The sequence below is a fragment of the Callorhinchus milii genome, unplaced genomic scaffold, assembly GCF_018977255.1.
Source record: "Callorhinchus milii isolate IMCB2004 unplaced genomic scaffold, IMCB_Cmil_1.0 Scaffold6, whole genome shotgun sequence".
In the NCBI taxonomy this organism is placed as follows: Eukaryota; Metazoa; Chordata; class Chondrichthyes; order Chimaeriformes; family Callorhinchidae; genus Callorhinchus; species Callorhinchus milii.
Genome location: NW_024704747.1, coordinates 29,431,911 through 29,457,540, shown reverse-complemented (window position 1 = coordinate 29,457,540; position 25,630 = coordinate 29,431,911). Strand labels below are relative to the sequence as shown.

General features: G+C 40.9%; 2 protein-coding genes across 8 annotated transcripts; one reads left to right on the top strand and one right to left on the bottom strand.

The window, feature by feature from the left end:
- The first annotated feature begins 1,002 nt into the window (after positions 1-1,002).
- On the top strand, positions 1,003-3,784 carry LOC103176385 (glucose-6-phosphatase 2). Of its 3 annotated transcripts, none has more exons than XM_007889877.2 (5): positions 1,003-1,220; positions 1,762-1,871; positions 2,495-2,561; positions 2,683-2,843; positions 3,234-3,784. In XM_007889877.2, the coding sequence occupies exons 1-5, from the start codon at positions 1,003-1,005 to the stop codon at positions 3,743-3,745; spliced, it is 1,068 nt and encodes a 355-aa protein (XP_007888068.1). In that variant the 3' UTR covers positions 3,746-3,784. The 3 variants fall into 3 exon arrangements, with proteins under 3 accessions (XP_007888068.1, XP_042192009.1, XP_007888067.1); XM_042336075.1 differs by having other exon boundaries at positions 2,495-2,593; positions 2,706-2,843; XM_007889876.2 differs by having other exon boundaries at positions 2,495-2,606; positions 2,728-2,843.
- Positions 3,785-3,870: 86 nt separating this feature from the next.
- On the bottom strand, positions 3,871-25,067 carry abcb11a (ATP-binding cassette, sub-family B (MDR/TAP), member 11a). 5 transcript variants are annotated; one of them, XM_042336071.1, is made up of 30 exons: positions 24,926-25,067; positions 23,166-23,296; positions 20,851-20,961; positions 20,706-20,727; positions 20,104-20,163; positions 19,925-19,973; positions 18,145-18,386; positions 17,740-17,827; positions 17,371-17,504; positions 16,827-16,998; positions 16,399-16,523; positions 15,917-16,091; positions 14,725-14,838; positions 14,094-14,204; positions 13,851-13,976; positions 13,482-13,685; positions 13,160-13,330; positions 12,507-12,708; positions 12,303-12,378; positions 11,264-11,378; positions 10,671-10,835; positions 10,210-10,314; positions 9,600-9,761; positions 9,183-9,386; positions 8,704-8,945; positions 8,427-8,583; positions 7,675-7,872; positions 7,373-7,579; positions 6,711-6,857; positions 3,871-6,513 (listed from the first exon to the last, which is right to left on the bottom strand). In XM_042336071.1, exons 3-30 carry the CDS (start codon positions 20,924-20,926, stop codon positions 6,313-6,315), a joined length of 4,050 nt encoding a protein of 1,349 aa, XP_042192005.1. In that variant the 5' UTR covers positions 20,927-20,961; positions 23,166-23,296; positions 24,926-25,067; the 3' UTR covers positions 3,871-6,312. The 5 variants fall into 5 exon arrangements, with proteins under 5 accessions (XP_042192005.1, XP_007888069.1, XP_007888070.1 ...); XM_007889878.2 differs by lacking the exons at positions 23,166-23,296; positions 24,926-25,067 and adding an exon at positions 21,700-21,817; XM_007889879.2 differs by lacking the exons at positions 23,166-23,296; positions 24,926-25,067 and adding an exon at positions 21,700-21,817 and having other exon boundaries at positions 12,303-12,375.
- Between the last annotated feature and the right edge of the window lie 563 nt (positions 25,068-25,630).

Genomic DNA, 25,630 nt, shown 5'->3' with positions numbered 1-25,630 from the left:
GTGCATCATCATCTCTCTGGACTGCATAGAAACTCAGTCCAATAGAGCTGTGATATATTAGCTTACACCATTGTGCACCTGTACATCCATTTCATTGAAGCATCTTTGATATATCCCCCCAAAATAACAACAAATGACATTTGCATAGCACCTTTCACGTCAGGAAGACGTCCCAAGGCATTGGACCGTCAAGGATTTGGAAATAAAGTAGTCGAGAATCGCAGGCTGATCTGAACTGCAAACTGCTCTGGGATTTTCCTTTCATTAATGTCCCTCGGCTGAGATTTCGGACCACACGTCTAATGCATCTAATATGATCTTGTCTAATGGGGAAAAAAAGTCTCCTCACTGTTAGGTGATGCAGGTAATTGAGAGATTGTTGAACCTGCATTTAAAAGGAACAGATGGCAAAATGTACTTGATGTTCTTTCTCCATGTCAATTAGTTTTATCTGCAGCAGCTCCTGTCTCAGATTTCCTTGTACAATAACCTCAGTATCATAGAAGAGTACTGTACCTCCTACCTCAACGTTTTATATATAGTGTATTTCTAGGATAGAGGGTGACACTAAACTATTAACCGCACTTTAATGGAATCATTATCATTTGCTAAACCATGCATCGGGCTAATATTCAGCCACTCCAAATTCTGACATCATGAAGAAACCAAGCAAAGATAATTTTAATGTAAATAACAGAGAACTTTTACCCATGAGTTACCTCACGTAAGCATGTGCGCTACCTTCTGTGTCTTGGAACAACATCCCACTTAAACGGCAAAGGCCTTCTCTAATGCGTGGTGGGTCACGTGCCCACCCACAGGAACAGTGCTTAATCCCATCAAGCAAACCTACCCAGAGATCAGAAGTGTGAAATATAAAAGCAGGTTCATTCAATCAGCCAGATTGCTGAGTACTGTATTTACCTGATCCATTCCGGGTGCTATCCTAGTTCTGACAAGCGTGGGTGACACCAGAGCAGTGATACTCCGTATATATTCATCATGGATCTCCTCTACAGCTGGGAAATCCATGTTATTCAACATCTTCAAGCAAACTACGGGGGCTATCAGGACTTTCTATACTTCATGTCTGCTGTAGGAGATCCTCGGAACATCTTCTCAGTTTACTTCCCACTCTGGGTTCAACTGAGTCAAAACCTGGGCATTAAGATGATATGGGTTGCAGTGATCGGTGACTGGTTCAACCTGATATTTAAATGGTAAGATGGGTGAATTGTTTAGTGCAACTGTGATCCTGTTTAGAAAGCAGGGCCTTTGTAAGATGATAATAATAATACTAATAATAATCCTTGCATTTGATAAAGCGCCTTATCACGTCTTCGAGACATCTCAAAGCGCTTCACAGGATACACTGTAAAGTGAATTGCCTGTACATTTTGTGGCCGAAACCCAGCAGCCAATTGCACACAGCAGCGTCCCGCAAACAGTCGTGGATTGAGTGACCAGATTATTATGATTTTATGTTTTTAATTTATTTTATTTTTGAAGGGATTATTTCCCCCAGAAAAGTGATAAGTCTAACGACCGGGTTCCCTACTTACTGCGAGGTAAACAGAGGCGTGTGCAGACTAAGGAAACTTGCACAACATTTCACCCTGCCCGAACCCAGGTCCTCTCGCTTGCGAGGCGAGTGCTCTAAACACTGAGCTGCAGGACTCCATGATCACTGGTCTGTGGCTGAATAGAATGAAGTTATTCAAGAGGCTTTGAACAATTTCAGTATTTTTCTCATCCTGACAGGATTTTATTTGGCCATCGACCGTACTGGTGGGTCAGAGAGACACAATTTTACTCCAATCTGTCAGCACCACAACTGCAGCAGTTTCCCATAACATGTGAAACAGGACCAGGTAAGAGGAAAACGACAAGATATTCTTTTGTTCTCAGCCATTTCTGTGGTATTTTGAAATCTTAATTCATTTAACAACAGTATTGAAAGGTACCTTTGTAATAGAAAGTACATAGGACAGTCTAGGTATAAATTAAACCAATTGGATTCATGGCTTGGTTCCAAAATAGACGTCTTGCTGTATATAAACTATTGATCTTTTTTTATTTATTCATTAGCATTCGGGATTATTGCTGTTTTTCCTGCCTTTTTGCATCCACTGTTTTCTGGTTCTTAACTTTGACGGTCAGTGGCAAGGGTTTATATTCCATGGGATGGTTGTATGTTCCTGTAGACCAGCTGGGAGAGGAGGTGTATATGTCATTTAAACCAGTCCTTGTTTATCAAGTGGAGATAAGAATAACTTACTGTTCCGACCTAAAGTTCAGCTTCGCACAATCCTAATCTGAATCAAATGGGATGTTTTCCATTGATCATTACAACTAACGTTTTAATACAATTGGTGCAAAATTGACCTCCAAATCTTAAATGAAATGAACCCTTATTCTAGAAATACAGACTTGATCCTTTGGGAAATAAGAAATATTTTGTGTAACAAGTATTGTATATTATGTTATTTTTTAGGTAGTCCATCAGGACATGCTATGGGCTCTTCCTGTGTATGGTATGTCATGATTACAGCTGTACTCAGCTACTCAAGACTAACAAAAGAAAAATCACAGAGCATTGTATATTGGTAAGACAAACGTTACTGTGGTTCTCAATGAGCATTTGGCCTCTGGAACATCTCGATGTATTGAAATGTCATCAATCATTCAACAAAGTCTTATTAAAGATTTATTGTTCTTCTTCCTCAGGCTGGTCTGGTCAATTCTTTGGCTAGTTTTCTGGATCATTCAGATCAGTGTCTGTGCCTCACGAGTCTTTGTAGCTACACATTTTCCTCATCAAGTTGTGTTGGGAGTTATAGGAGGTAAATATTTGCATTGGTTACTGAGTAAATTGGGCACAATAGGTACATAATGGGGAATATTGTTATATATAGTATATCATGTGAAGTGCTTTGAGATGTCCTCCCGACATGAAGGCGCTATATCAAATGTAATGTTTATTAGTATTATTATCTGTGCGTACATGTTTAATAGCGTAGTGCACATGGAGAGGTTTTCTCAACATGCAGTGAGAAAAATTGGGATTATGAAGTTAAATAACTTACTGCAATAAAGGTATTAACTTGGTGACTTACAGTTCCATAGATAGAACTAAACTCATCTCTGTACAAAAGGAGTTCTGTGCCCTGCAAACTGATAGTGTTTAGTTTGTATTTGAAATGAATACCCTCTGACTTTGTTCTGTGCCTTAGGAATACTTGTAGCAGAAGTATTTGAACACATTCCATCTATACAGGCAGCAAGACTGAAGACGTACATGCAGATAAACCTCTTCCTGTTCATCTTTGCACTTGGCTTTTATCTGGTGCTAAAACTGATCAACATCGACCTGTTGTGGTCTGTTCGGAAAGCCAAGAAATGGTGTGCTAATCCAGACTGGGTTCACATAGACACCACTCCTTTTGCTGGGCTGGTGAGGAATCTAGGTGCCCTGTTTGGGTTGGGTCTTGCTGTGAATTCTCAAATGTTCCTTCAGAGCTGTAAAGGGGAGAATGGGGGCAAGACACGTTTCAAGATGATGTGCGTAGCTTCCTCATTGACAACATTACAACTGTTTGACTTAGTTAAGATCCCAACTCATGTTGAACTCGTGTTTTACGTGCTCTGTTTCTGTAAAAGTGCAATGATTCCTCTTACTGTAGTTGCACTAATCCCTTACTCTGTTCATCTCTTAATGGGGAGCACAGAAAACAAAGTCGATTAGGACCACAATGTATTTTGTACACTGCATAAATCTACAACAAACAAATGACACCTATTGATTTTTTACAGTGTAATGTTATTAAATTCTCATAACAAAATACTCAAAGTAAGTGAATGTAACTTTAGTGGGATAGAAAAGTCACTGTTGTGGAATATGATTAATTTTGGACGTGGTTTCCTTTAGACCAGAAAGATCTTTAAGCAGGTGCTTGAAGAAAAACCTTTAGGGTAAGAAGAAATGTTTTCACAGATTGCTATTGACTCCTAGGTAGAGGCTGAACCCTCAAGTTCTGGGTGTGGGATTACATGTGAACCTCCTTTGCTGATTAAGTTTGATTTAACTGTTCTCTGTTTTTACGCTGGAGTGTTAAAAGGAAGCAAGCAATTCCATGATTTGGGGTGGGAGGTGGAGAGGAGAAGAATGTAACATTTGAAGCCCCTACACACACCCTGACTAGTGGTTGCTTGTGGAGCCATCCTGACTTTGTAGGAAAGGTTTTATGTCAAAGTGGTGCCAATCTTAACAACCTAGTAAGCCAGTTAGAACACATCATTGGTGTAATAATTCTCAAATGGTTCAGCAAAATAAAGGAAAAAATAAAACAAAAACAGGATGTTTTTAGATGAAAATCGGATAGTAAGTAATTGGGTTGGATAGAGTTATGTGCAGAGTAAAATTAGAGGGTTAAAAAACAAACAAATCTGAATTTGCACTGTGAGGGGTTGTTGTTTTATGTTTCTTTACAGAATGTAGGCATTATTATACATTATAAAACTGTTCACAACTATTTCTGAATATCCAATGCTGTATTGTTATATAATGTTAACACATTATTAAACAAAAACTCTAAGCATTTTATTGGTACTGTACACATAAGCAACCTCCAGCATGTTTTTCTTTATGTTTTAACAGGTATGATGGGCCGAAAAGCTGTAAGATTCTATGATTCGATGTCAAGCGCATGTAACTTTGCTATTTTTAAATATCACACAAACCATGTTACAAACACGTCTGTTGTTATCAAACATTCGAATACTTTAAAAAGCACACCTGAACATTTTAATAGAATACTGTCATGAAATGCTCTAGATTTTGTCTCCATCCTTCAATTATTATTTTACTGTGTATACGAGAGGTGCCTGAAACATGAGCCTAAATGTCAAATAAACTTTAACATATTTCACCATAGTTTGCATAATTCCTCTTGTGAATCAATTACTGAGTCACAGGTGTACCTTTCATTATATTTACTAAGATTTACCAATATATAATGATAATAATAATCCTTGCATTTGATATAGCGCCTTATGCTTACCACTACCCTACAAGACTCCACATTGAAAGTGGACAGTAAAACTGTTCAGTAATCATACATGGTACATGGAGAATATCAGTATTTCATTTATCTTTTAATTCATCAAAGCATTTAAAGACAGATATAAATTATGTGTCTAACATTTTGTAAATGAAACAATACTGCACGGAATGCCTTGCTTTAAGTCACCTTTCCATTATTAAAGTTGCTGCTGTTTTTATTTAAATAGGTACAAAAAATCAATGGCACTGCAGAAAGATCACCTTGTAGTATTTATCACCTGTGGAACTTCTGACAGAATCTTGCATTGCAGATGAAGCAATGTGCAAAAACCGCAAGCACGTTTGAAACTCTAATTGTTACCAACCAGATATAAAAATACTCTTCACATTTAATGCTCATTCCAGCATTACTGCAGTCAGGCCTTAGACTGCTGTGACAAACATCGGAGTAACTTTAACTAAAATTAGATCAATCTCTCCCCCTCCGCTCTCTTCCCACACATACACACCGAGAGCAACAACAGCAAAATTATATTTGTAAAGCGCCTTCCATGTCGGGAGGACATCCCAAGGCGCTGAACAGTCAGGGATCAGGAGTAAATACGTGGAGCAAATCTGTAACAAAAACAATTGATTGACTTTTTAAACTGAACTTTGAAAGACAAATTTGATAATTGTTTGCTTGGAAACAGCATCGGAACCTATCGAGATACCTGGATAAAATGAAACAAACAAATTCTCCAGAGGATAACAATAATGTTAATCTTGCATTTGACATAACGTCTTGTCACCTCTTCGAGATGTCTCACATGGGATTCTGAACTGAGCTGAGCTGAGTTTGAGGGAGAATGTTGCCTTGGAGTAAAGAGCTGAGTTATGAAGACCTAGGGATATTGTGGAGTTTTACATAGGAGCATAGGAATTAGGAGCAGGAGTAGGCCATTCAGCCCCTCGAGCCTGTCCCGCCATTCAATAAGATCATGGCTAATCTTCTAACCTAACTCCATCTGCCCGCCTTATCCCCATATCCCTTAATCCTTTAGAAGTTTTAGGTCTTTGCTTTTGTGGATCAGGGAGAATCTTTGCAGATCATTCTTCTTGATAATGGAATAGTAAACTTACATGAGCCATGAAGGAACAGAGTTGGTTGGTTGGTTGGTTGAGTGATTTACGTTCTAACTTCCCGAAGGTCACGAAAGAAAACAACCTGTTTTTAAACAGTCAGAATTCATTTAGAATTTGTCGTGCGTTTAACTAACAGGAGCTCCAGTTGTGATGAGTTTATAATAGGCGCCTTTAAGGGCCATAAGTTCCTTGTGATTCCCCTGTTCAATAAGGAGTCCTCGAGACATGACAGCAATGATGTCTGAGTTTTGAATGGTCGACAAGCGATGTGCAATCACAATGCAGGTCCGGCCTTGTCGTGCTTCATCGAGAGCGTCTTGGACAGTCTGCAATCAAGAGATAATAATAAATAACAATAATAATCTTTGCATTTGATACAGCGCCTCATCAAGTCTTCGAGACGTCGCCAAGCGCTTCACAGAATATACTGTGAAGTGAATTGACTGTATATTTTGTGGGCGAAACGCGGCAGCTGATTGCGCACAGCAGCGTCCCACAAATTATTTTCTCTCTAGTCCAATACCTTTTCACTTTCTGTATCCAGTGCAGACGTGGCTTCGTCCAGTAAAAGAATTTTGGGATCTCGCACGATGGCGCGAGCTATAGCAATGCGCTGCTTCTGTCCCCGAGATAACTGGGAGCCTTGAGCACCCACATTGGTCTTGTATTGCTGAGAGAGGAAGTTCAAAAATACACTTGAGGGTGAAGCCGTGCAATGACAAAGAGAAGTTATAAAATAATAATAATAATAATAATAATCCTGGCATTTGATACAGCGCAGTATAACTTCTTCGAGACGTCTCAAAGCGCTTCACAGGATATACTGTAAAGTAAATTGACTGTATATTTTGTGGGTGAAACGCGGCAGCCAATTGCGCACAGCAGTGTCTCACAAACAGTCGTGGGTTGAGTGACCAAATTTTTTTTTTTTAATAGGGATTATTATCCCTAGAAAAGCCATCCACCAATCAACTAACCACCGGGTTCCTATTTACTGCTGGTAAACAGAGGTGTGGGGAGTAAGGAAACTTGCCCAATGTTTCGCTTTGTCTGGGAATCAAACCCGGGTCCTCTCGCTTGCGAGGAGAGTGCTCTAACCACTGAGCTACAGGACTCCACTGCAGTTTATAAACCAAAATCCAATTTTAGTTTTCGATCGCAGGGCGGGAGGTCACTGAACCTTACGTTGGGTAATGACATGACAAAGTCGTGGAGCTGAGCCCTTTTAGAAGCTGCGATCACTTCATCCAGACTGACTTGCCGGCTGTTGTCACCATATTGAATGTTCTCGGCGATGCTGCAGTCAAACAGTACAGGCTCCTGGGATACGATTCCGATTTTAGACCTTAAGAAGGCAGTATTTACATTCTTTGTGTCATGGCCGTCAACTAACTGCGAAGCAATAAAATACAAAACAACTGTTAGGGAACGAGATTAGCTCAAGGCCTTGAGAATTTAGCACAATAGATTAGAACAGATTAACATACCACTCGACCTTTATTCGGGTCATAAAATCGTTCAAGGAGTTGCACGCTGGTACTTTTCCCACATCCGCTGCTTCCCACAAAAGCCAGTGTCTGCCCAGGTTTAACAGAGATTGAGAGGCCATTGAGAACTTGGATGTCCGGGCGAGAAGGATATGTGAACTTGCAGTCAATGAATTGAATTTTCCCCTCAAAGTTACTCTGTCAAATAAAATGGTAGAATTTTAATAATAAGAATAACCCTTGTATTTGATATAGCGCCTTATCATGTCTTCGAGACGTCTCAAAGCGCTTCACGCAATATACTGTAAAGTGAATTGACTGTATATTTTGTGTGTGAACCGCAGCAGCCAATTGCGCACAGCAGCGTCCCCACAAACAGCCGTGGGTTAAACACAATAAGTAAAATTAAGATGGTGCCAGTGTAATAACTGAGTGTTTGGATCATTTAATATTAGGTCAAAACAACAACAAATTGTTCAATATGATATTAAAATAATAAGAAGAAATAATCAATGGAACTATAATGTTGCTGCCTTCTCCAGCCAAGTTACACAGCTCAGTCTTTATAAACCATTTAACACTCACTCTAAAAGGAAAATTAGCTTCAGTCTTTGACCTATTAATTTCCCGTCAAATTGACGCATACACTGCCATAACTACTATCAGTCTTTAATGAGGTACATTCGGAAAATTAACCTTATACACTGTACATTGAAGCTCAGCTCTTTATTAGTGAAAGAGTAATACAATACCCATTTTTCCCCTCCTTCGCTGTAGACGCTTATTTGGGGAACGTGGTCAATAAGTTGGAAAAAGCGTGCAGCAGCTATTTTAGCTTTGGCATAGTCTGGGGTGTAGGACGAGGCTCTTCCCAAGGCGGTCCCACTCGTTACAATGGCAGAAATCACTCTGTAATCAAGAGAGATTATCACTGATCCGATCAATAGCTGATCATAAAAACATCTACTCAATGTTCTGCGGTCCGTGCGATACAGACATTATTTCTCATGTGTAACAAGGTAGCCATACCTGAACACCATCATGAAATGAAGGTTTTCAGCAACAACTAAGTAACCACCAAATCTATAAGATGCAGCGTTAGCCAAAAAGATTACACACTGGGCAAAGCCAAAACAGACCCCATAAACATTCGCCTTCTTAATGGCAGCCCTGTAAGGTTTTTCCAGCTGCGCGTTGTAGAGCTCCACAAACATTTTCTCCTTGGCTAATCCAGCTATGGTTCGTATGTTGGTGAGCGCTTCACTCGAAATCTAAAGTATGAGGAAATGTCGAAAAAAAAGTTTCTGTTCATAATAATAACAATAATAATCCTGGCGTCCGATAGAGCGCCTTATCACGTTGTCGAGACGTCTCAAAGCGCTTCACAGAATATACTGTAAAGTGGAGTGACTGTGTATTTTGAAAGGCAAAACGCGGCAGCCAATTGCGCACAGCCGGGTCGAGGACAAGTAAAGGTTCTGCTTATCGAGTACGTTCTGAAGCCTCACCTGTCCAGCAATCTCAAGTGACTGCTTGTCCTGGTTTGCAAATCCTGTCAACATCTTGGCTTGCAGACCACCAGACAGTGCCAAAAAAGGCAGGAAGCAGAGGATAACCAGGGTTAGCTTCCAGCTGAAGTAAAAAGCGATGATCAAGGACACTCCTATGTTGGTGAGAGAATTCACAATCATTCCAATCTGCGACCCAGTAGCCTAATGGAAAAGAATCAATAACATTTTCTTTTAAAATAACAGTCGTGGATTGAGTGACCAAATTGTTATTATTTTTTTGCTGAAAGGGCAAGAGATGGACATCAGCATATACAGTATCTAATTCAATGTCCATTTGAACACTGAACTTCATATGAAAAACTAGTGAAAGATAGGAATCCTGCATTTGTTATCCCTACTCGTATAAATACTTACACCTTGAACCTGTGAGGCATCTGTAGCAAGTCTTGTTGTTAATGTTCCAGGACTATTCTTGCGATCGTCAAACCAGCCAATCTCTTGACCTAACATTGCCTGGAATCCGATCTTCCTCAGCCTCCGGGTCAGCAATTCACCTGATTTTGCAAAAAAATAACCCTGGTGGAAAATAAAGATGAAATCTTGTTTTTGTCAACAAGATACAAAAAAAATTTTTGCTGAATTGATTGCTTTCAAACATGCCCATTGATTGTGCCTTCACTGCTTTGTGGGGCAGAGCATTCCACAACTTCACAAACCTCTGCGTAAAGAAATTTTTCATTTCACAGTTGAATGGATTAACATGTTAAAATGATGTGCAGTAGAAATGCTTCAGTTTTACTACGGGCGACAAAGTTACCGATGGAAATCGCACACGAGGTGAACGGCATTTTGCGAATGGAATTAAGATGCATTATGTTGATGTAGAATACATGGAACGTGAAGCGATTGATGTGGGTACACAAAAATATCTGTTCCAGAACAACCCCCGTGTTACAAACTCCTAAATAAAGCTCCAAAACAACTGCACTTGTGCTTTCTTAAAAAAGAACCAAAATAGTTATACCTGGAGAAACTGTGTCAGGAAAGACACCAATCCAACCACAACGAAGAATAAGCAGATGGAATTAATCTCTTTTCTTTTCTTTTCTTCATCTGACAAAGAAAAGGTCTGAGGGGGGGGGAAATCAGGGAGACATTGAGGTAGGTTACTTTTTACATGCAAATAATGTCAGGCTTCTTCAACTGATAATCATAGAATCATAGAGAATTATAGCACAGAAGGAGGCCATTCGGCCCTTCGTGCCTGAGACGGCTCTTTGGAAGAGTTGCCCAATCAGTCCCACTCCCCCCGTTCTCTCCCCATCCCCCTGCAAATGGATAATAAAATGGAAGAAATAAAAACAGAAGACGCTGGGAACCCTCAGCAGGTCAGGCAGCATCTATGGAGAGAGGAAAATGAGTTAACGTTTCAGGTCGATGACCTTTCGTCCGAACTGATAAAATGGAAGACCATGGGCCTCTTACCCCAATAATCTGGCTGAATAAAAGTGCGTAGACTGGATTTACTCCACCATTGATGGCAGCCCCAAGGGCACCAAACAGCATATAGGGCCACTCGGAGGCATTGTACTTCAGAATCCTAGTGACTGGCGCTGGCTCAATATCTTCCGCTTCCCCCTCCTCTACAGCCTGTGACAAAAATAAACCTTTCAGCTTTGAATGAAATGAACCCGGATTTAATTCACAAGCACTTGTGTTAGACAGCGACCGTTCAATATAGAGTCAATTGTACTGGAGGAGCTGCCTTGGACGTCCTCCCGACGTGAAAGGCGCTCTATAAATTGAATCTTGTTGTTGTTGTTGTTGTTGCCTACTGGTCAGTGATTGTTTCGCCCACAAAAAATAAACCGTCAATTCACTTTACAGTTTGCAGTATATGTACTGTAAGATTTACTTTCAAGTTACAGTGTGACCGAGTCTAGATTCTGGCAGATTGTTTATTATTATTCCACTTGACTATAACATTCCTATTTTTTGTCAATTTACTTCATTTGTTGTGTACGCAATAAGAGATCTCAGATCAGATAACATGGCCATGGATTTCACATTTTTCTTACCGTCTGTATATCATCTACCGATGAATGGTGAAGCACTGAGCCAACCTCTCCAGATATAGAAATATCAGCCAACATGTTGGATATCTGAGACCGAGATCGCTGTCGTATGGAAGATCTGTATAAGAAAAGGGATTGAATTAAATCTTAATCTATACCTTGAGCCTTCACGGTTTGTGATTGGCTGCCTTGACCACAGTCCAGATGCCTTTATGGCAGCTATGTTAATGTAATGGAATTTCTATTCCTAAAAAGCTGTACTAGATAGTCTTCAGCTCCCCTCTCGACTCTCTTCGCCCTCCTCGCTCCCTCCCTTCCCTCCCCTCACCCTGACCATTTCCCCCCTCCTCGCTCCCTTCCTTCCCTCCCCTCACCCTGACCATTTCCCCCTCCTCGCTCCCTTCCTTCCCTCCCCTCACCCTGACCATTTCCCCCTCCTCGCTCCCTCCCTTCCCTCCCCTCACCCTGACCATTTCCCCCTCCTCGCTCCCTCCCTTCCCTCCCCTCACCCTGACCATTTCCCCCCTCCTCGCTCCCTCCCTTCCCTCCCTCACCCTGACCATTTCCCCCCTCCTCGCTCCCTCCCTTCCCTCCCCTCACCCTGACCATTTCCCCCCTGCTCGGGTCATGACCCAACTGTGCAGCGCCTTGGGACGTCCTCCTGACGTGAAAGGCGCTTTATAAATGGAATCTTGTTGTTGTTGTTGTTGTTGTAAGCTTCCTTACTCCACACGTCTCTGTTTACTTAGCAGTCAGTTGTTAGTCGATTGATGGATCACTTTTCCGGGGATGATAAACCCTTTTTTTAAAAAAAAATTGGGTCACTCAATCCACGACTGTTAGTGGGGAAGCTGCTGTGCGCAATTGGGTGCTGCGTTTCGCCCACAAAATACACAGTCAATTCACTTTAAAGTGTATCCTGTGAGGCGCTTTGAGACGTCTCGAAGACGTGATAAGGCGCTGTATCAAGTGCGAGGATTATTATTGTTATTATTATTATTTCCTGATCAATGTTTCCTCCAATACGATGATTATTTCTTACCGTAAACTTGCACAATAGCTCCCTCTGCTGAAAGACCGTGGCTTTTCTATCGCTGGTTCCTCAAGCGTAGTCTCTGCTGCCGATAAAAGAAAGTAATAGGTATCCAAAATGTTTCTGTCAATCCACAACAGGTACACAACATGTTAGTTGCCAGTGGTAATTTTTGCTAAAAACAAAATTGTTGTTTCAGAAGATCATGCTTACTCTGCCTCGACTTTTCATTCAGAGCTTTGTCTCCCTGGCTTTGAAGAGTCACCAAAGTAAAATAAACTCCTTTCCTCTCCAGCAATTCATTGTGTTTGCCTTGCTCCACAGCTCTTCCGTGTTCAAACCCGATGATCATGTCGGCACTCTTTACTGTGGAAAGGCGATGTGCGATGGAGATTGTCGTCCGACCGAGGTGAAGCTTTTAATGAATTCAAAAGTGGTCAGAAACACCTTGTCACCACGTTATAACAATGGCCAGTTATAAAACCGTTATTGAAAGGAATCATTTTGTTGCACAGTTACATAGAATTACAGCACGGACACAGACCACTTGTCCCAACTAGGTCCTTTTTGCTTCAACCACAGTTCCGGCAGTGAGTTCCACATCCCCACCACCCTCTGCATAAAGATGTCCCCACACTTTAGATCTGCTGCAGTCTAACTTATATTTGTGCAGAAGCTAAATACGGAGGATAACAAATGGTTGGCCATGTATCAAAAGGTGACCCTTCAGTGCAAATTGCTCTGATATCATTATAACGCAGTTTGTCAAAGCTTGAGTGTTGCTATCAATACCAGTGGAGCTTAAGAGTCTACAAAGAGTGATAATAATATAACGACACATCATTATGACTCCAATGGGAACTTACCTTCTCTAGGGCCTCTTGTACTATGGCCTCGCTCTCATTGTCCAGGGCTGAGGTGGCCATGTCCAGCAGCAGGATTTTGGGGTTCCTGACCAGAGCGCGAGCGATGGCAATGCGTTGCTTTTGGCCCCCACTCATCTGACCCCCACCTTCTCCTACAAGAGTCTCAAATTTCTGCAAAATGTAAGGTTTGAGTTGAGAAATCAAAGATGCAACGAATAGAAAAGTATACCCTGTGAAGCGCTTCGAGGCGTCTCGAAGACGTGATGAGGCACTATATCAAATGCAAGGATTATTATTATTAATACCGTTAGCTAGGAGATACCTGGGGCAGTTCCATTATGAAGTTATAAGCATTGGCTTCTTTGGTGGCTTTGATAATATCGTCCATTGTCACTTTGTCACAACCGTATCGAATGTTCTCGACAATGGTGGTAGCAAACAAGACCGGCTCCTGCTCAACAACCCCAATCAGAGAACGCAACCACTGGATATTCAAAGAGCGAATATCATGGCCATCCAGAGTAACCTGCAAACACACAGTCAATAACATAATACCACAACACATGATATGAAATAAATAGAAATAAATATATTAATTCATTCATTAATTAATACAGTATTTTGTTGGCATATTTGAAAACTAGTTAGTTGGTCATGGAAAGGCATCGATATAGTAATTTGAAAGCATTACCATCCCTTGTTTGGGATCGTAGAATCTCTGAATGAGTTGCACAGTCGAGCTTTTACCAGATCCGCTTGGCCCAACAAACGCAGTGGTTTCACTTGCTTTAACAACCAGACTCAGGCGATCGAGAATCTGCGAAGGTTAGTTATAAATCAACTAAAGGCAACTCAGAAGCTAATGAAATATAACCAAGGCTTGATAACCGTTAACATTATAAATCCAGGTACATTTCAGTGAACAGTTCACTACCTTGACATCTGGCCTGGACGGGTAATTGAAGGTCACATTATGGAATTCGATGTTGCCCTTGACTCTATTCAGTTTATATCCTTCCACTGACATGCAGTCGATCTCTGGTTCCTAGAGTGAGGAATATGGTTATAGTTTATTACAGCAGTGAGGTGAGGTTACACTGTTACACTGTGGAGTCCTGTAGCTCAGTGGTTAGAGCACTCGCTTTGCAAGTGAGAGACCTGAGTTCAATTCCAGGCAGAGGGCGAAACCTTGGGCAAGTTTCCTTACTCCACACAGAGCCTAATAATAATCCCTCCAAAACCAAAAACAATAATAAATTGGTCATTTTCAATCCACGACTGTTTGTGGGACATTGCTGTGCGCAATCGGCTGCCGCGTTCGCCCACAAATATACAGTCAATTCACTTTACAGTGTGTTCTGTGAAGCGCTTTGGGACGTCCTCCCGACGTGAAAAGCGCTATATCAAATGCAAGGATTATTATTATTATTATTATTATTACTGTTGTATCCTGATGGTAGGACTGTGTAATGTCAAGTGCTCTGTGACACTACCCTGTGGGAGGGGCGCTATATAAATGCAAGTTGTGGTTGTAATGTGCTGTAAATAACCGTATAACCACTCACCCGGTCTATGGTTGCAAATATTTTGGCTGCTGCACCTCGACCAGAGGCAAAAGCTTCCAGACAGGGTGAAGCTTGTCCAAGATTCATCGCAGCTATAAGCACCCCTAAAAACACCTGAAACAAAGCACAGGCACGGGTAAAAATTGTCCCTGAATTTAACCTTTGCACACAGATACAAAGGCTGGGAAACTCAATCCAGGTACCAACAATTATGCTGCTGAAAGGTCATTTTCCGAATCTTCAAAGCCACAAAACTGTCTATTTAATTGGTTCATTCTCCATTGTTTAATAACAATCCTTGCATTTGATACAGCTCCTAATCGCATCTTCGAGATGTCTCAAAGCGCTTCACAGGATACACTGTAAAATGAGTTGACCGTATATTTTTTGGCAAAACTCGGCAGCCAATTAATTACGCACAGCAGCGTCCCACAAACACTCGTGGATTGAGTCACCAAATTATTATTGTTTTGTAAAAATTCGTGGCTCCCCAACATTTCCACTGTATAAACACAATATATAAGCCCGACTTTGCTTGTGAACACGGGAAGCTGGGCTGGAGAATTACCCACATTAACCTTGAGAGTGAGACCGGTGCGTGTACGGGACAGTGGACAGGGACGGAAAGGGACAATGGAAGAATCATGGTATCTGTGGCATGTTTTCCCGCTGTGACCTTAAACCTGCAGCTCTAGTGCCTTGATCCGGTGCCAAACCATTGCTCCACAATAAAAACTTCAAATAGCTACTCGCTCCTCATTCATTGCTGTTGAATTAGTAATCTGGGGAAATCTGATTTAGACGATAGCACTCTCTGGAAACCAAGTTTATAATCCGTCTGATACAATAGTGAGGCAAGGTGCACCTTTAAACAATAATAATAAATATTTTATATAGCGTCTTGTCACGGCATTGAGATGCCTCAAAGCGCTTCGCAGTATAGTGACTGCGTATTTTGTGGATGAAACAAAGTACGCAGTCGCTACACTTTATGGTAAATAAAACAAAACTTTAGAGAGTTATCCTTCTGATTTCAAAACGAGTATTTGGTTCGGTTTTCATCGTAACCTTATTGAAACAAGTTGATAAACTGAAAGATGCTTAAACCGCTGTGAAATGCTGCCCAACGTGACGGGCGCTATATAAATACATGTTGTTGTTGTTGTTGGTGGTGTTGGTGTTGTATACATACCTGTAGGAGACTGCCAGGCGTGTATTCATTTTCCTCGATCACCAGCCAAGAGCCGTACCAAAAAGCCAGGGCGTAGCACAGGAAGATGATCATCCACATGTATCCTGTGAAAAATCCCACAATCATGCCTTTCCTCACTCCCCAGCGTTGTGCAGATATCAAGTTCCTCTCATATCTGTGCAGTGAAATGGAGAGAGAATAATTATCCCCTAATGCAATGAAACATTGTTCTATCAAATAACTCAATGCAATACAGTCCAATACTGTTCCGGTTTTACATCCAGTCGGAATTAATAATAATAATAATCCATGTATTTGATACAGAGCCTTATCACATCTTCGAGACGTCTCAAAGCGCATCACAGAATATACTGTAAAGTGAATTGACTGTATTTTTTGTGGATGAAATAATAATAATAATAATAATCGTGAAAAAATAGGCATTAATTCAAGGCAGAAATATTATTGCTGTAATAACTAACCTTTCAACCTCCTTTTTCTCACCACTGAACGCAGCCACTGTTCTTATAGAAAAAAGTACTTCATCTGCCACAGCACCAGCTTTGGCATAAGCCTTCAGTCCAAGACCAGTTAGTTTTGAAACAGCCTGTAAGATAATTCTCAGGCTTATTATTATTATTATTCTAGGACACCAGTTACTTTTCACAAATAAGTACACTTTACTTAAATGGATCATGTAATCATATCCTGATCTGTACCTCAACTCCAATTACCTGCCCTTGTCCCATATCCCTTGATTCTCTGACCTAACAAACATCTATCCACCTCAGTCTTGAAGTGAATCCATAGTAAATCTGGAGAGTCACTGATAGCAGTAAATACACAGTGATGGCACAAGGTTACATGTCTCTTTGTGTAGTAACTGGAAGTTCTCACACTATGTCCTCACCAATGCCATAAGAGCAGCTCCCAGACCAATCAGAGGGCTGATGGCAATGATCACAAGGGTCAATTTCCACCCACTGATGAATCCGAGAAGAAATCCAGCAGTGAAGGTCGTGAATCGCTGAATAAAAATCCCAACTTGATCAGCGATGGCATCATTAATTTTATTGATATCGCTGTGAACAAAGGGAAACTGCCATGAATTCTATATTGATAAACCATTCTACGCCTTTGCATTTCAAACAGGTGTGTGATGCTTTAAGTAAGTTAAACATTGTGCAGCAGTTTTCATTCACTTCACAGACTGTTTAGTGTTTACAAAAATCACCCCTGCTTCTCTTTTTTGACTTAAACTGTTGCTTCGGGTCCAAATCCCTGACTGTCCAGCGCCTTGGGATATTGTCTCGATGAGAGAGTTGCTACACAAATGTAATTTGTTATTGTTGCTTATTTACCAGTACAATTTATTGTGATCCTCCACATTAAACCTTTAGCTATCGGAGTTTAATCGTGGCAAAGTTGGACTGTTTTGAAGTCAGCATGCTTACTCTGACAGCCTTGTATTTAGTTCTCCTGTGGAGTTACAGTCAAACCAACCGATCTCCATTCTCATGATCTTTCTGAAGTAAGTCTTCCTGATTTTCTGCACTTGTCGCGCAGCAGCTGTGACCCAGAAACAGATCTGTAAAGGCATGAGGCGATTGGGGAGAATATTATTTTCCAAGCGTAACATGATATGGAACACATTAACTTTACACTCACTCTGTTAAAATGATAGGAAAGCGAGTGTTCTTTTTTACAATCACAATCGTATCAGTTGGATGATGGCATTGAGTTTAGAACATTTGGAAATGCTATCAGAAGCCATTGACTCTTGGAAATTATTCATTTGGATACACAGGAAGCCACTTACTTACTTGAAAATAGCCCAGTATAAGAACTGCTGCTGCTATTCCAATGTAATAATAAGCAAACATAGTCAATTCTTTTTCAATGTCTAAAATCCTGTAAAGATAATAGCAAAAGTAAAGGTTTGAGAAAATCATTCACTTGCTGTGAGAGCCCACAAATATACAGTCAATTCACTTTACAGTATATTCTGTGAAGCGCTTTGAGACATCGAGAAGACATGAGAAGCGCTATATCAAATGCAAGGATTATTATTATTACGTGTGTTATGATTCATTTGAATTGATCGAAGAACGAAACAATGTCCAAATCCTAATGATGCCTTAACTTACCTGTAACTGTAATATATAAAATGCACCATCCTGTACAATGAATGAACACATAATCCATTGGAAATGCAGACAATCACTCACCCGCATGCTATTGTCTCGTTTTTTGCAGTTTGATATTCTGATCCATTGGCCCAAGATATTGTATTATTTATGCAGGTTTTTCCGGGTTGGTTCAGTTCTTGTAACTCTATGTCATATTCAATGAACGTGTCGGTCAGTAAACCGAATATCAACAACACACTGGGCTGGGCCAAGCCGTGGAGAAGAGCACACAGGCCTCCGATAACCATCATCGTGATCTCATAGCAGGAAGCAAATCGAAACTGAAGAAAAGAATGTTCTGGATTAGTCACGAGCAAAGCCCCAAACTTTCCTATTCCGATGATCTGATAAGGTCAGCATCAGTGCTTACAGACAACAGGTGAATTGACATTGATAATTCTCCATGTAGCTCGAGCTGCGGTAACTCTGGCACTGACACAGGGCTTGTTAATAGATTGACTCATCATTGCCGAGAGAGAGAGAGAGTTGCACAGGGTAAAAAAGTGGAGGGGGGAGGAAGCAGTACGTGTATATAACACGACTAATGGGTGTACAATATTGTTATAGGAAGACAGGGACAATTTGTACTGAATTCATATAATGTGAGACTCCCTAAAGCACATATGTGTAGCAAAACCCAGTGAATGGAAGATAGGCATCGGGTTAATACGAGCTGGAGAAGAGAGTGCACGTTTAGCCAACAGCTGTGTTAGATACACAAATGGGTTAAGACTGTATTGCCTGCCGCATTGTATTCATAATCATTGTAGAATTGTATCATTTTAATTTTAATACTGTTATTATTTTATTTCGAAGCTCCACGAGATTTATTTGCTGTTAATCATTTTGTTGAAAGAAGTTTTTTTTTAATAAAGCACGCGCTTCAGTGTTTAAGGAATCTTATTAAATTTAGTTTAATAATAACAATGATCCTCGCATTTGATACGGCGCCTTATCACGTCTTCGAGACGTCTCAAAGCACTTCACAGGATACACTGTAAAGTGAACTGACTGCGTATTTTGTGGGCGAAACGCAGCAGCCAATTGTCCCCAGCAGCGTCCCACACACAGTCGTGGATTGAGTGACCAAATAGAAAGATCAAAGAGAAAGATTTTAAGATGGGATTTCAGGATGTATTGAGAGGGGGCTAAGCAGAGGGGTAGATTGAGGGAGTGAGGGTGGTTATAATGATGCCTGGGGTGAATGGGGGGGGAAATCTGAGTTAGCGAGTGGAGGTTGAGCAGAGGAGAAGGGAGGAGAAGATAAGAAAGATAGGAGGAACAAAGGCATAGAGCAATTTATAGGTGAGAGGTGATTCTTTGACGGTAATCCAAAGAGAGCTAGAGAGAATGGCTGGGAACCGAACCAGGAGATCGGCAACCAATTATACAAGAAACTGCATGTTGTGAGGTGCTGGAATCTGCCCCTCCCAGTCAGTCTCTTGGCTCAATGTTTATATTCCCACAGGGTGAGCTGAGTAAGATTTAAAAAAAGGCAAAATATTGCAGATGCTGGAAATCTGAAATAAAACACAAGTGTCTGGGAACCCTCAGCAGGTCAGGCAGCATCTATGGAGAGAGGAAAGTGAGGCAACGTTTCAGGTCGTTGACCTTTCGTCAGAATCTTTCGTTATGGACCTGAAACGTTAACTCACTTTCCTCTTCCCAGACACGTGAGTAAGGCTCCTGACTCAATGTCCTGCCTGGACAAAATGGTTCTTTCCTCAATTCTAATGATGTACAGAGGAATTCTACAGTATTTTGAAGTAATCTGGAAGAAATGATTCATCTCAATAATCTATTAAAAATTCAGAATTACCAGCTCAAAATATCCAATCTGAATGACTGCTTCCTTTTTCTTTTTCGAACTTTGAATAGAAAAAAAATCATGATTACTTTCTAGTTAGCCTAACACAGAGAAATATAAATAGTAATAACAAGAATAAACTGATTTTTTGTCCGCACTTTTAGAATAATTTTGCAATACATCTGGCTTACATATCTCCATTGACGTTCTTAGTTTTGGAGGAGGAATGTCCATTTACTGTGTAGGAATTTCTGTAAAACACACTCCGTGAACAACAGGCAATGTGGAAATGCATCAATCAATAAATGAGAGTCAAATAAAAAATCATTCTCAATCCAATACAGTTTCCATGATAATATTTACGTTTAATATTGGACCTCGACGCATTATTGAAACCTCTCAAAGCATTTCACAAGATTTACTGTAAACTGCATGGCGTGCATTTAGGCAAATAGAAATCAAATTGTTTACAGTAATGGCCCACAAACTGTCATAATAATATTAATAATCCGTGCATTGATAGAGAGCCATATCACATCTTTGAGACGACTCAAAGCTCTTCACAGAATTACACTGTAAAGCGAATTGACTCTATTTTGTGAATTGCCTGTGTTAGGTGTCAGCCTGGACTGTGAGCTCAAAGTCCTGACGTGGAGCTTGAACCCATAAACCTCTGACTCAAGAGCGTTCGCAATTGAGTCAGGCTGACACCTGATGTCTTATACTTTTATTGTTGACAGAACAATACACATATTACAGTACAAGGCGCTTAGTATGAGAAGCACATACTCACCCTCGATTCTGATTTTTGGCACCTGTAATAGAGCAAAATGTATGTTAACCAACACAGTGAAGATTATCATTTGTTGCCATTCTTTTGGCTCAGGAATCTTTACCCTAATGTGAGAGGAATGAGCTATGTTGCTGGTGCATCTTACTTGTCCACTCCGATTCGAATGCCTTATTGTCTTGCCCAAGTTGTTTAAATCGATGCAGGGTGATAGAATTTGACATTTTCGAGACAGTTCCACCTTGTTGGCTGTCGAATTCTGCTGAAACATTGAAAGCAGTTGTAGAAATATTCAGAGAGCAGACACAGAATAAAGTGCCAAGGTGAGAAACTAATCGTTTACTTGATGGAGTAACACAAGTGCTTTCTACTCAAAATGGTAATTTAAACATAATTCTTTCATAGCCTCTTAGCAAATCCACAATGTATTTGAAAATAAGACATTTTTGGATAGATTTAAAAAACGCAATAGTTACCATTTGCAGTCAGTCTGATACGTTACACTGAAAAACCTGAGGAGTGTTTTTGAAATGTAATAAAGTCTGTTACATTTACCATTAACCTTTCTCATCTCCATTCGTGTCTCCATTGTCTCCAACTTATCTCTTGAGTAAAATTCCACCTGAGTCTAGACTTACTTTTTTAAATAATAATTTGCGTCCAGAATTTGGCAAATTGTTGAATTCAGTTGTAACGTTCAAGCTTTTTTGTTTTTTGGAATTCTTTAAATGACTTACAGAAAAGCAATTTAGAAATTAAGATTGTATTTAAGAATTTGCTAATTTCTGTGTGTTGTGAAATGCCCGATTAATAGAGTACATTTTTCCCCCACAAAATACACAGTCAATTCACTTTACAGTATATTCTATGAAGCGCTTTGAGACGTCTCAAAGACGCGATAAGGCGTTATATCAAATGCAATTATTATTATTATTGTTATCGAGACACAGGTGGAATTTTAATTCTCCGCTGTAATAATATAATTGTTTCCCCTTACCTGGATATAATATTGTTGCAAAAATTCTCAAGGATTATTTTTATTGCAGCAAACAAGGGACGGAATCCATCTGTACAGCTATTAATGGTACTCCCAGTTTTTGCACGTTGCTCGACTGCTGGAGAATTCAGAAGCAAATGCCTTCAGGGTTTTAAATAGTCGAACTCCATTCATCTAAAGGTTAAGGTAGATAGCCTGTAGTTTGTTGCTTCCAGTGTGGGTCAATGGCATTTTGTATTTTTTTCCCCCAGCAATAAATACAGGCGCCAAGTGCAGAACAATCTGAGGTTAAAAACTCTTGCAACATTGATTGATGAGGATCTGTCAGTTCACATTGTAGTTTTTTATACACATATATATATATATATTTATTTTACATATGAATATAGTGACAACAGCTAATTATTAATGTATTATAGCGATGTGCTCCTGTTCACTGAATAGGGTTGGGAAGATCCTTAATTTGATTTGGTTGAGATGGATGGCTTGGGGTGTGTGAATTCTGACATTCATTCAGCACCAGTTACCTGATTCAAAACATGAACTTTAGAAGAGGATGAATGCACAAAAGGTGTTTTACTCAATCCATGACTGTTTGTGGTACGCTGCTGTGCGCAATTGGCTGCCACGTTTCGCCCACAAAATATATATTCAATTCACTTTACCGTATATTCTGTGAAGCGCTTTGAGACGTCTCAAAGACGTGATAAGACACTACATCAAATTCAAGCATTATTACTATTACTTTAGCCAGCCATTCAATTCAAATAACATAACATATCATCGTGTTTGGTTCACAGTGTTCCATTTCTGAATAGCAAGAGAGTTGGAATGCAATCAACTTTTCAAAGTGAATGAAAGAAAGTAACAAGGTTCTTGTTAACTACAATGGGTGAGTTGTACAAAGGGTAATTTTCCTCTCATCTACCGCAAATATTAATAAAGTCCTTCGCTGAATTCTCAAGTAGAGAGAGAAATATATTGCTGCTTGCTTCATATAGAGTGTCTGTCTCACCAAACCCGCTTGGTTTAGAACTGAATGGGAATGCTAAAAGAGAGAATTATAACTTTAGAAAAGTTAATGATTAATGTAAATGACCATACGTTCATGACCCAAGTGACCGACTTTGTACTGAGAGAGCCACACCTGCTGTACTGAATTGGTCATTCGGATCATGAGGGTATGACTATTTCACATTCGCATTCACATATTCCTTACTCCACACACCTCTGTTTACCTGGTTGGTTAGTCGATTGGGTGGTGGATTGAGTGATCAAATTATTATTTTAATTTTTTTTATTTTGGAAGGGATTATTACCCCTCGGAAAAGCGATCCTTTAATCAACTAACAACCAGGTTCCTACTTACTGATAGGTAAACAGAGGGGTGTGGAGTACGGAGACTTGCCTGATGTTTTTAATTAACTAGCAGAGGAGTGCTGTGCTGTGTTGGTGATATCTTTTACCTTTGTGATGAATAATGGTTCGTTTTCAGAACCTTGAACAAAATTCATTGCGTGCTCCTCTTAGGCTCTGCACAAAGCCCTTGGATCTGCTACCAAATCTGTCCGTGTCTTGATTACCTTTATCGTTTGGTCTGTGAAGCACAAGTTACACTCATAAACAATGGGGTCACAGTTCCTTCGGAGATTGCCTGATACAAAAAAAAAGTCTGATTTGTAATATTAACTCGCAAATACCTCCTGTGTTAATGCTCACATTTGCTCTTGCCAGATTATCACTACAGTGTAGTGACTGTCCTTAGTTAATGGTCTCCTTAATTCCAGAGAGTATTAAGCACAGGCTGGTGAGAGATAAGGCTTGGGGACCCCAGAGTGTGTATTGAGGCAATCCTGGAGTTTAACCAGCTTAAACCACACAGCTTGCCATTGAGAGTACTAGCTTCCAAGTGCCTATTGATTGTGCTTATGGTCATCTCCCCCCTGCCTCTCCCCCGCTGGCTCGGGGTCAGACTCCGCCACTATCAAGCGCTCTGGGACGCTACCCCATGTGACATGCGCTGTATAATTGCAAGTTGTTGTTATTGCTTGGGCACCCTCACCCTTTAGAACTTTGGTTTCAGAGTTTACAGGATCTGATTGGGAAGAACCCTCTGCTCCCGATGAGCCAGGCTGTCTGTGCTGTCATAGCCGGGCCCTGGAGTAGTATGGACTCGCCTGGTTCAGGAACCCGACAACTGAAACTGCCAACAAGGGTTGACTCAGTCCCAATATTCCATTGGCAAGTACATTATCTTGGAACCATCTCAGCTCAGCTCCATGGAGACCTCAATTAACTCCCTCCCCGGCCCCCGTAACCATAACAGTGACCCATCCAGACAAACAGGAAGGTATGTCAGTATTTTGCAAAATCATGCAGCATTTTAGTTGATCAACCTCCAGTCGTCTTCCAATGCAAATTTTGGGGTCACCCACAAAGCCTTGGCTCTTGTCAACCTGCACCTAAACCTGCATCTAGGAAACATAAGGATGATTAAACTCTCCGGGATAAGAATAACCATGGGTACAACTCTCTAGGGAGAGAGAGCGCACTCCAGACCAGAAATCACAAACAGAAAGCATACACACATGGAGTTGGTTCTCAATAGTTTGGTTTGGAGACTCTTATAGCATGGTGACGAAAGAGCTAATCTGTAAATTCCTTGAATGAGTTTACATCCTTGAGTCAGATATTTTCCACTGCTAATGGAATCCGTTGATATTCAGTAACCCCCTTGGCAGGCCACCCCACTTCCTGGACTTTCATTTGCTCAGATGGTGTGCCCGACACAGCTGGATGAAACAGAATAATTCATTCAGGAAAAAAGAATGAGGATTATCTTCAGTCAGTGTTTTAGTAATAATACATCACCCTGGAAAAAATGAATAGTCAATTGCGCTATATCAAACACAAGAATTATTATTATCATTTCTCTGTACGAAAATAAATTCTTCAAACTATCGTCTATTGACAGTCTTGACTGCTATTGTGGCTTTTTAACCAAAGACATTTTGCTGAAGGATACAGTAAAGCAATGAGTTCACATGCCACAACACCCCCCACCACCCCACACCCACCCACACACACATGGTAAAACATAAAAAGACATAATGGGGCAATGTTGCGGTGCAGACAGGAACAAAGCCTTGATTGATCACAGTTTGAAATGCTTATTATGTGAAACACTTTTTCAAATCAATTGTGAGTGCCACAAACATTCACTTACGCTCTCAAATTGGAAACAGCAGCAACTGGCACATCAGGTGAGTATTTAATTGTAATAACATAATTCCACTTCCCTCTTCTCCCACTCTCATTCGTGTCTGCCAATCCAACTTTATGTTTAGCTTATTTTCTTCTGTGGTTTCCCGTCTGTTCTCCATTTCCCCCCACCCTGACTCCCCCGGGGCACGCACAGCTAACAGGGGAGCCAAATGGCATGTTGATAGATATCACTGCTTGTCAGGAGACCTGAGTGAGCAGTCATGACAACAATAACAACAACAACAAGAAGATTTCATTGTATAGCGCCTTTCACGTCGGGAGGACATTCCAAGGCGCTGGTGAGTGACAGCATTTCAGACCCGAGCTGGGATTGGGGGGGGGGGGGGAAGGGGGGTGGCATGGTCGAAGAGGAGGGTCTTGAGGCGCGACTTGAAGGAGGCTGAGGAGGGGGTGAGTTGGAGTGACTGGGGGATGGAATTACAGAGGTTGGGGACAGAGTGGTTGAAGGCTCTCCCGCCAATGGTGGGGCGGGTGGGACGGGAGACGTGGAGCAGCCAGAGCCGGCTGAGCGGAGGGAGCGGGCAGGTTGGTAGGGGGTTAGGAGGTCGCAGAGGTAGGGTGGGGCGAGGCCACGTAGGGCTTTGTATGTGAGGACCAGGATCTTGAAATGGATCCTCTGAAGGATAGGGAGCCAATGGAGTCAGGC